The sequence below is a fragment of the Cyprinodon variegatus genome, unplaced genomic scaffold (genome assembly GCF_000732505.1).
Source record: "Cyprinodon variegatus isolate N-32 unplaced genomic scaffold, C_variegatus-1.0 Scaffold579, whole genome shotgun sequence".
NCBI lineage: Eukaryota > Metazoa > Chordata > Actinopteri > Cyprinodontiformes > Cyprinodontidae > Cyprinodon > Cyprinodon variegatus.
In genome coordinates, this window is record NW_015151032.1 from 551,503 (window position 1) to 563,832 (window position 12,330).

Sequence of the window (12,330 nt, forward strand, 5' to 3'; positions counted from 1 at the left end):
CACCTGTCCCATCAACCAGCAATCAGAAGCAGAAATACTTTAATTATCCCAGGGTGAAATTACTTTCATTACATTACTCCATCTGTAATAGAGTGACTATAGGACCAGTTTGGTCCTTATATGGAAAACTTTTATCCCACCTGACTGTACGACTCAGTTGAATTTCCCTGTAAAGTGCCTTGACATTACAAGTGTTGGGAATTGGTACTATATAAGTAAACTGAATTGAATCTGAACTCACGTTGCCGTTTGTCCTTGTCTGAAATCACCTACATTTCTTGAATAGTGCTCTGCAACAACAATCAGCCGTTCTATGGAGCAAGAAAAAAATGAAAAAAGTGATCAAAATCATACATCCATATAATTACCTACTACACCAAAATCTGTTATTCATTTAGAGTAAGCGTGCACAGATCATTAAAAAAATCACCTAAAGCAAAATGGAGAAAAACTACATGGAAAAGGTTTATAGTATGCATAGACATTCCACAACATTTACCCTTAAACTAGTACACCTTGGTATTGTTATACAGAGCATGTAACATCATCAATGACCCCTTACACCCCCACCATGGACTGTTCTCCCTGCTGCCCTCCGGAAAGAGGCTCCACAGCATCCGCTGCAGGACCAGCAGGTTCTGAAACAGCTTCTTCCCCACTGCCATCAGACTGCTGAACTGTTAAAATCTAAACTGGACTCAGCATCACACTCACAACATTATTTTGCTACCAACATAGCTAAATGTTTATAATTCCTTTAAACAGAACCCAACTCAATGTTATACTACATTTGGCATCATATTTATTTTGTGCTGCACTTAACCTTTCCAAATTAATGCCCTTTAGCACCAATATTTTTAAACTGTTTTTTTCTTTTCTCCTGTACTGTTTACATGATGATCACTGCTAGTTCATTTCACTGTTGTAAGTTGGAAACAACGTAATTGGTGAATACGAAATTTATTTAGTTTATTTGGGGTATATTTGGATATTCCTGGAGGAAAATAAAAGCAAAGAAATCTTATTTTCTATCATGCATCGTGCATTAAAGTTGTCTATTGGTGAAGCTGAATGATAATCATGGTCTCAGCAGCCATACCATGTTTCCCTCTGGTAATATCCACATACTGGCACAGTCTGGGGTGAGTGACGGTCTTTAGGATCTGAAAACGCCCCAGGATTTTGATGGAGTTTGGCGTGAGGGGGAGACCATTGCTGCCACACACATCATGAGGGAGAGATGAGGCAAAGAAGGTGAAAGCGCCCAGTTCAGCGTCTCTAAGAGGCTTCATCGATACAGCGGACAGTCCTGAGAAATAAAGTTTCATTTTAATATCACATGAAAAGAGGAAGTGAAATTAGAACAACTCATTCATGCGAACAACGGGTCCGTTACTAGAAAAAATACAGCTCGGGAGACAGGTTTTTAAACACTGATGATGAAATTCAATCTACACCTACAGCTGAGAATATTAATTGCTACAGTAAATCAGTGTACTGATGCGGTGTTGATTCAAATGTAAGTGACACTGCCTAAAAAGAAAACGAAATTTAGCTTAGAGGCCAAAATAAAAAAAATAAAAAAAAACTAGATTACATTACCTTAAAACGTTGTCTTCTTACGCCGAACAAGCTGTATTTTCAAGTATACTGAGTAAATTTGAAGAAATGCAGCGGAAATGTTTTATTTCTGATTCTGTAGGTACCATAGATATTATGGATATCTATGGTAGGTACGACGTCAGACTGAGCGTGACCAGTGACGCAATATTTGTGCGACAGAGCTGTGAATTTTTTTTTCTAGAAAAAAACAAACGAAACAAAAACATGTAACACATACAATTTCAATTATGAATAAACAGCCATATCTATATTTAAAAAAATCCTTTTCATTTATTTTAATTCCAAATTTTCAAAGCCATTACCTGCAACGACTGTCGTCACTTCCTGTTTTGCTTAAAATCACAGATATATAAAACATATGAACGCAGAAGACTTGTTGTAAACTATGTTACTTTTTTAATCTACATGCTTTAACAATTTAAAGCATCTCAGTCCAGAGCATACAGCCTCTTGCCTGCTAAAAAGCAACGGACCAAATACACAGACACTAGTACAAAAATATATATTTCATAAAGTGCATAAATAGCTTGGATAATAAAAATCATGCTTTTTCTTATGAGGTTTCATATTTTCTTGGTTTAGGATTTATTATCCTGTTGTTACTCGTTGACTCATCTGTAAAAGAGTAAAAGAAACAATTATATATATACTACAAAAAAAGAAGAAGAAAAAAACCCCACAATCTCTCAGATTAATTTCGAAAACCAAGATCAGGTTAGCCCAGCAATCAGTCTGAAAAAAAAGTGTATCTGTAAACTGCAAAACTGTGCAAAGTGGTAGCAGGGCTCCATCTAGTGGTGGAGCCTCGTAGTTTCAGTAAATTACTTATTTGACGGCAGTTGACACCGCAGCAGCCTGTCTGCGTCAGTCTCAGGACAGCACAAGAAGCATCTCCTGTTTCATCCCAGCTGTAGACCAGGGAGCACATCTCACAGATAAAGGTAAGTTGGATCCCAGCTCCCTGGATGGCTCCTCTACTACAACGCACATTATAATCATGTTTCTTTCATATTTAAATTTAAAGGATGCTGACCTGTCATGCAAAAAAGAAAAGAAAAAAGAAAAAGAAACATGTCAGGATGCAGATGAATGTTCTATGTTGCCTGCTGTAATTTGATGCCATCTAAAGTGTTAAAGGTGCGCATGAGGGCTGGTTAGGCCTTAGTGGCGCAGTTTCAATTGAAAGTATTTTTCATGAAGAAGGTGGTGCTGTGGAGCCTCAGCTTCGCCCGTTGCTGCTTTCGCAGTAGAATAAACAGTGCCGTGTACCAGTCTGGGAGGATGCTGAGGGATGCGGGACGCTCCTCGAAACGCCCACCTCTGCAGTATTGCATCAGCAGCGTGCGCTTATGTTTCCCTTTGCACATCCTTCCACCTTAGTTTTATTCATCACTATTTAGACTTGTTCCTTTCTTCCCTTTGGAATCTTAAAGCTGGAATCATTGGGGCAGACAGGTGCATCACCTGCTATGTTATTCAGCATTTTCATGATCAGATATGTTGATAGATACACTGAGTTGATACGATTTTCTGAAAATATATATTCCCATATTAACTGAGAAATTCAGATCAATTTGCCTTTTTAATTGGAACTCAGACATGCGCATTAGCCCGGAACAGTAAGCTTTTAAAAGTCTATTTGAAAGGTTTAAAGTAAACCAAAATGTAACTTTAGATTGATGGTATCTAGATTTTCAGTGTTTGCCATAGATTACTTCTTTGCAAAAAAGGCAAGGCTTGGTTCATTTGAAAAATTGAGATTTAATATTGTAGCTATACCTTCCATGTGGGGATAAACTAAACTTCAAATATACTTTTTAAAGTCGACAAGTATTGCCACTTCTGTATAGGAAATTATCCTACACTCTAACTTCAAATTATTCCCTCAACTGGTAACAAGTAATTGAATTAAACTGATTCAGCTTAATTTATTTAGTTTATATGTTGTTATAAACTTGTTGTAAATTCAAGCGTTTCATTTAAGTGTGAGCTGCATTCTATTTTTACAGTGCATGACAATAATAGCACTTATTCAGTAATACTGGAGATAAAAATACACAAAGATTGGAATAATATTTAGAGAAAATAATAATATATTTTCTTTTACATTTAAACCTAATTTAATGTTCCAAATACTGCAGTCTTTAGTTTTCTTCCTTGTCTTAATTGTTTTCTATATGTCCGCTCGTCTTTTTTTTTTTGCTGTAGAGGAGATCTTTCTCAGCAGTTTTTGTTTGCTCATCAAAAAGCATGAAAGCATTTGCAAGAAGTCTGATTGAAATGTCATTGAACAAGCAAAATCCCCCTCAGCGTGACTCAACCGAAAGCTTCTTCCTCTCCTTGGACCACTGGTTCTACATCAGCAAGATGTTTGCATTGCTTAAGGGATGTGGGAAAAAAGTCTGCAATCTTCATTTATTCTGATATTCTGCTTTGACCCACTGGTGCACCCTGGGGCAGGACATAAAAAATTGACATGATTGTGTAAAGCTGCCATTTCTGATTCCAAATATTTTTTGTTGTTGTTTTAATTAAAACAATTGCAACTTAAAGTGAGGTCAACTGCTACAATCAGTTGTATTCTGTGTTTTGTTTGTAATTCTCCATTAACCTGTAAGAAGCTTGCTGTTCTTTTCCCCAGGCATTAACTTTACAAACAAGCCATTCCATGCACACACTATTTACATTACCTCTGACCAGCCTATGTGAGATATTCCTCTAGTAACCTCAAAACATATGGGAAACAAACCTATTAAGGTAACTGAAGTAACACCTTGCAATAACATACTGTAAATATGTTGGATTTTAAGGTTATCAAAGTCCAGTAAAGTCATCAATCTGATATTTGAAGCTACTATGTTTTTTCGTAATCATTGCCGACTGATTTCAGTGGGTGAACTGCTGCAGAGTTTCCCTTTCAGTCTGTCCTTGTATAATTAGATTACAGTAAATGATGCAGAGGTTTATGCAGCTGCTGGTAAAGTTCAGTATCTAGTTCTGCATTGCAGTGTGGTTAACCATGAAAGAGGGATGCTGCATTGGCTTTATTAAGCTTAATTTCTTATTCAGAATTAAAAATACTTTATTTTATTTTGGTCAGATGATATCGTGATTAAAGTATGAACATAACATAAGTTATAATCTTTACTGATAAGCATTGTACCTAATGTGAAGATAGCTTTTTCATGTATTGTTTTTTTGTTGGTGCAAACATTTAGGATCGTCTTCCAGGCTGAGCCAGCATGGGGAAAGAGAAGCTCCACATAAACATTGTGGTCATAGGACATGTGGACTCTGGCAAGTCCACAACCACAGGCCACCTCATCTACAAGTGTGGGGGCATTGACAAAAGAACGATTGAGAAGTTTGAAAAGGAAGCAGCAGAGGTAATATTCATCTGTTTACCACTTTTAAGGATTCTCAGCCTTGCAAATTGAGCAGCTAATTTTAGTGTATCTGGGTTAATCCATTGCTTATATTCACATTTTCTAGTAGTTTTTTTTTTTATTCAAATCTTATCAAGTTAAACCAGAAACCTGGGCTAATACATACAGATGAAAGCGTGATGTCATAGTTTTAGGAAGACATGCAGTATAAGGCTGCAGCATCAGGGCAACCTGCCAAGGAATCAACTAAATAGTCTTCTGTAAATTCAGCTAAACTCATTCATTTAGCCTTTGTAACCTAAAAAAAAGGACAGCATTTAGTGGATCTAAAAAAAATCTACAATTAATTTCAGAAATCACTGCGATTGCTCAACAAATTATCCCATGCAGCTCAAGCCACCGTTTATTACCAATGATTACATCACTGCTAACTATTTTGATCAAGAGCTGAGAGAAGAATCTTTACAAAATAAAAGCTGTACATTAAGCCCAAGCTTACTCTTATATATAAACATCACACTAAATAGCAGTTTTCTCAGATGACAATAAATCTTTGCTCTGCATTAACACCTAAATAGGATAGAAAATGACAGATAAGCTTCCTCTCAATTTTTATGCATTGGTTCTGTTTACTACTTGAGGACGTCTAAACTAAACTATGATTTTCAACACACATTACTGCTTTAAGTTTGAAAAAAATGTCACAATATGGTAATTAAATATTTTCTATTAATTCTTATTGTTTAAGTCAAAAATTGTGTTGTTTTATTTAAATGTTACCTGGAAAAGTTACTAAAAGTTACTAAATGAAAATGACGTTTTTAGGAATGTGTGTTTTTCCTAAAGATTTTTATTAGATTAAAAGAAGATGTTAAAAAATGGAAAGCTTTGATATTGACATCAAAACATAAATTAGATGTATGCTTTTATTTTCTTCATTTTAAAGTGAGAGTTTTGTTGACTTTGTTAATCCTGTATATGAGTAGAGCTCAACTAGTGCAACTACAACATGTAGCAATTTAAACACTAGATTATAACTTTATCCAAACTAAACATTTATTTGTTCATTTGAATGTTAGATGGGAAAGGGATCCTTCAAGTATGCTTGGGTTTTGGACAAACTCAAGGCAGAGCGTGAACGTGGGATCACCATTGATATCTCTCTGTGGAAATTTGAAACCAGCAAGTATTATGTGACCATCATTGATGCTCCAGGCCACAGGGACTTCATCAAGAACATGATCACTGGGACATCTCAGGTACAATCTAAATAAATACATATAAATCAAAAGCAATATTCCAGTTGCTTCATACTTTCTCCTTTCTTCCATCTTTCAGGCCGACTGTGCGGTGTTGATTGTGGCTGCAGGTGTGGGCGAGTTCGAAGCTGGTATCTCAAAGAACGGGCAAACTCGTGAGCATGCTTTACTTGCCTACACGCTGGGAGTGAAGCAGCTCATCGTAGGTGTCAACAAGATGGATTCAACTGAGCCTAACTACAGCCAGAAGCGCTATGAAGAGATTGTGAAGGAAGTCAGCACTTACATCAAGAAGATTGGCTACAATCCTGACACTGTGGCCTTTGTACCCATTTCAGGCTGGAATGGAGACAACATGTTGGAGCCCAGTCCTAATGTGAGTGTGACATTAGGTTTCTCCTGCAAACCCCTTTCACTATAAGCCATACTTAACATGCCCACCGAACCATGTAGAAACAGAGATGTAGCCTTTGAACTTCCTTGAATTTTTTTTTTCAATTGGTACATTTTTCACGTCGTAGATTTGAGGTGTCAAACTCTGGTTCTCACAAACTGGCCTTGAGCAACCTATAAAGTTGCCCCTTTGCAACAAGTCTAAATAAAATGATTAGATCATGAGCAAACTCGATAAAACTCAACTGTATACTCGGGTGATAATTCAGACGTTTCATGTGTTTTGGACAAGGGGCACATGGAAGTTAGGTGGACTGGAGTTTGACAACCCTGTTGTAAAAGAATTATGAATTATAAAGGGCAGTAACAATAAGTTCTCTCTATAGATGACATGGTTCAAGGGCTGGAAAATCAGTCGGAAAGATGGCAATGCCTCAGGCACTACACTGCTGGAGGCCCTCGATGCCATCCAGCCACCAACCCGACCTACTGACAAGCCTCTTCGTCTGCCTCTGCAAGACGTATACAAAATTGGAGGTTTGTGATTTACTGGTTACAAAAACATGTTGGTAAAATATAAAATAGAGATGCATCTATCCAGTTTGTACCGATATGATATGATACCGATACCTGTAGTGAGCGTTGCAGCCAATATACTGATTCAACTGTTGAAAAAAAGAACCATATATCTTGCCATGAAGGCTTTAGCCTTGAAATAATTGTTCCTAAAAAAAAATTTAAAAAAATAATAAATTATATTATTTATTAACAAATAAGCAGCCAAATGAAATAAATATAACATTTCCCTGTAAAGAGCACTGGATTAAATCTCCAGGATAAGATATGAAACCACTGATTTCTGTTCCAGCTAATTAGTCAATATCAGAGCTGATATCCGATGCAAGAATTGGATTACTGCATCTCTTATATAGAAGCCCCAATTATAAAGTAATGGTTAATGTTATGAGACACTTTAATAAAAAATTATCTTTCATCAGAAAAAAAAGAAAGAATTAGGTCCTGAGTGAACTCCCATGGTAGTGTTCTTTCCTGAATGTTTAAAAGTATAGTGGAGGGTTTCTGCGAATTTTTGAAAAGACTTACCCTCTCCACTATAAATAAAATGCACATGCACAATCCTGTACCTGCTCCCGAAGGGAAACTCCTATTAAATGCGTGCAAAAGCATGCATGAGCCAATTTCCCATCATGTGCGCTCTGTTTAAAAGTTGCTGTTTGCGTCGCTCATACAAGCTTACTTTCCAAAAGAACATTTGCAATTTGTCCACTATGTCAGACTCACCACTGGTAAGTGAAAATGGGGACAAGCATGTAGGACGGCCTTACATAAACATATCACCAGAATGATTGACAATTAGGAGGACCACTTATTTTTATGATCCACCTGGAAAAAGAACATCCTCCACTATACCTTAAATAAAAGCTTTTCAGTGTATACACACCAGCTTAACATGGAGTAACACTGCCTTCTCTATTCATCAGGTATTGGCACTGTGCCTGTGGGCCGAGTGGAAACAGGAATCCTAAAACCCGGTATGGTGGTAACATTTGCTCCTGTCAATGTAACCACTGAAGTCAAATCAGTGGAGATGCACCATGAAGCCCTGAGTGAAGCGTTGCCAGGGGACAACGTGGGATTTAATGTTAAGAATGTCTCAGTGAAGGACATTCGCAGAGGCAATGTGGCTGGAGACAGCAGAAACGACCCGCCGCAGGAGGCAGCTGGCTTCACCTCCCAGGTCTGCTCCCATTAGCAAACCAAACATCTTTGATTTGCCAAAAAACGGCAAAATTGGGTATCCAATTTTGAAACTAGATGGGCTTTCTGCAGCTGGACCAAACTGTGGTCTAAGGACATGGTTTGATGCCCTTCATTTGTATTAGCCGGCTTTTTATTAATAACCAGTTTAGAGGCAAAAAAGCTAAATTTAGTTTTTAAAATAGGGGAATAACAACCATTCATTTGGTGGATAAAAACTAGCCAGTATTTCCTTTTAGGTATTCTAATTTGTTTTCTCCCTAAGTGTTGGTTTTGTTCCTTTAGTTTTTTTCTAACAAAAAAACATTTTTCATAGGTGATTATCCTGAACCATCCCGGTCAGATCAGTGCCGGCTATGCCCCTGTCCTTGACTGTCACACTGCACATATCGCTTGCAAGTTTGCCGAGCTAAAGGAAAAGATAGACCGTCGTTCTGGAAAGAAGCTGGAGGATAACCCCAAGTTCCTGAAGTCTGGGGATGCTGCTATAGTGGACATGATTCCTGGCAAGCCTATGTGTGTGGAGAGCTTCTCTGAGTACCCACCGCTTGGTGAGTATCCCACCCTGTAACAAACCTTCCACCTCCTGCTACTGTATAATGCCTAGCAAATGTCTTAAATTGCCATACATCTTAAAGTCCTTACTACTGATGATGTTGCAGCCATAACTTTGGTCCATGGCCATTTTAGGCAAGACAGAGATAAAGTTGAAGTTTAAAGCAAGGCCAGGTTGTAAAATAACATTCTTGGCTTTAAACATCTCTCAGAACATTGTAAGATCAGTAAGACACTGGCTCTGTCTGAACGTCCACCCTAACCCCTAAATCCCTTAATCACTCTCTGGAGCGGGGACTAGATACTGTAGGGGACTCTATAGTTAACTCAGTAAACTGACCGTTCAGATAATCAATATTTTTTGATACCCGTTGGTCGTGTGACTCCGCCTCCCTGCATGGTGACTGTGCCATCTTTGTTATTTACCGCCTACAACAAATCCCATGATGCTTTGCAAGGAGAGTTCCTGCGAAACAATCTGGGACTGCTCATCTATGGACTATCAATGGTCTGTACTTTTTAAGGTGCATATTGGAAATTACTTTTTCATCCACTAGACGTTCAGACACTCATTTAAAATGGTGCAACCACCATATAGTGCCCTATATAGTGATTAGGGCGGCTGTTGGGACACAGGCATTGTGATCCTTCTAGATCAGGAATGGGCAACTCCAGTCCTTAAGGGGTGGCGTCATGACACCTTTAGAGGGCCATGAACACCTATTTAAGTTGTAGGACAAGGACTGAAGTTGATCATCCCTGTCATGGACCAGAAGATTGGGCAGAAAGGATAACTAGTGATCGGCCAAACGCAACAAAATAAACCATGAGTTGCCGCAAAGATCCCCCGCACAAACAAGAAAAGGACTCTTCACATATCTTTTTATTTTTGTTTTTTTGAGACTAAAACATGCATACTTTAAAAAACATACAGGAAGCTACCCATGGAGTGTAATGGTGCACATTATGTGTATACAATAGGGGAGCATAATATTTTGAGCATGATTTTCTTTAGGGGGGAGAGAGAAGTTGGTCAGTTTGGATGGGATGATGAATGGATCTAAATTCAGGGAGATCTTAAAAAAAGCTGTTGAGATTAATATGTTGGTCTACAGTGAACCTACTGTAAGCAGCCAGAGCCGCAGTGAAATGGTATATTTTTAGTTAGAATACACCTGCTAATGTTGAGACCCAAAGACTTGAAAATCCCTGTTCCAAGATGCTCGTCTCATCTGACTGAGCTAATGCCATATCAAAAAGAAGAATGAGAAGTAATTTATTAAAATTGATCTAGTAGAGATATAACTCAAAAAGATGTGTGGCTCTAAATTTGACACACATGGTTCTATAAAGTATTGGCTCTCTGGAGTTTAATCAAATGTGTACCACTGCTGGTTTTATGCCACACATGGTGTCGGATTTCATGTAAATAAAAGCCTAAAACTATGAACCATTCTCCTTTTATTTAATATTAATATAGAAAAAATTTTGAAAATGATAGTTGTTGCATAAATAATGTAAATATATTCAAGGGGCATGAATGCTTTTGCAAGGGATTATATAATTATCTTTATTTTAGCTTCCTGAGAATAAAAAATTAAGTTTAAATCACAGATAAAGAGATGAAATGTAGAGTATTTACAAACTGTCAAGAGTGTATTTATTTTGGTGGTGTGATATTTTGGTGTTACTTTTTTCTTCAGGCCGTTTTGCGGTGCGTGACATGCGTCAAACAGTGGCAGTGGGCGTGATAAAAGGTGTGGAAAAGAAAGCTCCCACGAGTGGCAAGATAACCAAGTCTGCTCAGAAGGCGCAGAAGACCAAATGAATGTTGTGTTGGGCTGGTGCCCCAACCGTTCAGCGCGGCAGAAGACCCGCAGACGTCTCCCTCCATCTGCACACCATAGTAAACATCTGGTCCATTATCACAATGCATCGAAAAAGCAGACGAAGGAAAAAACAAATCCATCGCATTAGAGATGAACATCTTAGCAAACTGTTGTGTGTAAGCTCCATCGTATCTTGTTTCGTGCTTGAACATCACAACAGATTTGCATTACGGTTCAAACATGTGCTGTTGTAGTTAAATCTATCCTGCTTATTTATCTAAAGAGGCCCTGTTGTTACGCTGTAGAGATGCTCTTCTCGATGGTCTTTGTAGAAGTAACGTTTCTTGTTAAAGCTTTAAAACCAGTAAGCTCAGCAGCCAGACATATACCGGTTGTTTGCATGTTTGCTCATAGCAGCTTAGGATCCAGCTTTAGACACTTAAACATTTAATCTTAACACCCTGTTTGTCTTAAGCTACCTGATAGTATCTCTGGTACATGTTACTGGAACATTTGTGCACCTTAAATGCTGTTCTTTGTGACAATATGTTGATAAGAGTAAAAAATGTTAAACATTTTTTTTGATTCTGCTGGTTTTTGTTAAAATAAAAGAAACAAACATCGGATTTATAACAACGGAATTATACACAAGTTAAATTTTGTTTTATCCTTACCTTGTTTTCATTTTTTCCCTTTGCTGCTGATTCATTTAGCTTTTATGGTTATGTACAATTAAATCCTCATGTTAATATACACAATATTTAGAGCGATCTCAGTTAAACATCAAATGTTTTTTTAGGTATTCTTATCTTTACTGTCTTCAAATTTAGATAAATATTTCTTTTAAATGCTATTATGGCAAAAATAACTTATTGAGTTTGAGTTCCAGTACCCCCTGAACAGATCGCCAGTCTGTCTCAGATTTATCATAACTAGTAAGACATTTATTCAAAATGCATAGCAGTTATACAGCTTGTACTATTTTTAGTTTTTTTTTTCTATGCTTTTTATTTCTTATTTTTCAGGAGATTGTGTTAAATATATTTAGGTTTACTTGATTGATATTTTTAAAGGAAGAGAGAAAAGCATTAAGGCCTGAAAAACCTTCCCCTCAAAAATGATTTGCTGAGTTTGCGGAGTTAAATCTTTAGTGCCGCCGCTGTGTATCTGTAATGATGCAGGGGTAGAAAAAACAAAATAAGCTTCTCAAAGAATCAATTTTATTCATTAATGAGAACAAAAGTCATTTTGCATTTTTTATAACATTACAGGCTGTCTTAAACAAATGCCATCACTAAAGTGTAAATATGTGGACACAGTTGAAATAAATTAAAGGACATGAGACAAACCTTAATGTAACAATTGTCAATTTTATGCCCATTGCAAAGATTATTCAAAAAGAACTACTATGTTGCAAGGAGAGAGATGAGGAGTGCAGCAACATGTATGGAATCAGATGCACATTTCAGGAAATTATCCTCGATGTACCACAATATCAAGGCCCCA

General features: G+C 37.3%; 2 protein-coding genes across 3 annotated transcripts in view; one reads left to right on the forward strand and one right to left on the reverse strand.

Annotated features, from left to right (window-relative positions):
• Positions 1–1,713, reverse strand: part of tbck (TBC1 domain containing kinase) — a 41,990-nt gene extending 40,277 nt beyond the window's left edge. The window contains exons 1-3 of the mRNA XM_015392226.1: positions 1,603–1,713; positions 1,100–1,309; positions 242–311 (exon numbers count right to left, since the gene is read on the reverse strand). Coding sequence (XP_015247712.1) covers positions 242–311; positions 1,100–1,292 — 263 coding nt within the window. The 5' untranslated portion in view covers positions 1,293–1,309; positions 1,603–1,713. The remainder of the gene's footprint in view (positions 1–241; positions 312–1,099; positions 1,310–1,602) is intronic.
• Positions 1,714–2,456: 743 nt separating this feature from the next.
• LOC107095869 (elongation factor 1-alpha 1) lies at positions 2,457–11,395 on the forward strand. Of its 2 annotated transcripts, none has more exons than XM_015392229.1 (8): positions 2,457–2,564; positions 4,842–5,009; positions 6,089–6,268; positions 6,348–6,644; positions 7,048–7,198; positions 8,164–8,420; positions 8,757–8,991; positions 10,699–11,395. In XM_015392229.1, exons 2-8 carry the CDS (start codon positions 4,866–4,868, stop codon positions 10,821–10,823), a joined length of 1,389 nt encoding a protein of 462 aa, XP_015247715.1. In that variant the 5' UTR covers positions 2,457–2,564; positions 4,842–4,865; the 3' UTR covers positions 10,824–11,395. The 2 variants fall into 2 exon arrangements, with proteins under 2 accessions (XP_015247715.1, XP_015247716.1); XM_015392230.1 differs by having other exon boundaries at positions 2,461–2,564; positions 4,855–5,009.
• Positions 11,396–12,330: the final 935 nt, after the last annotated feature.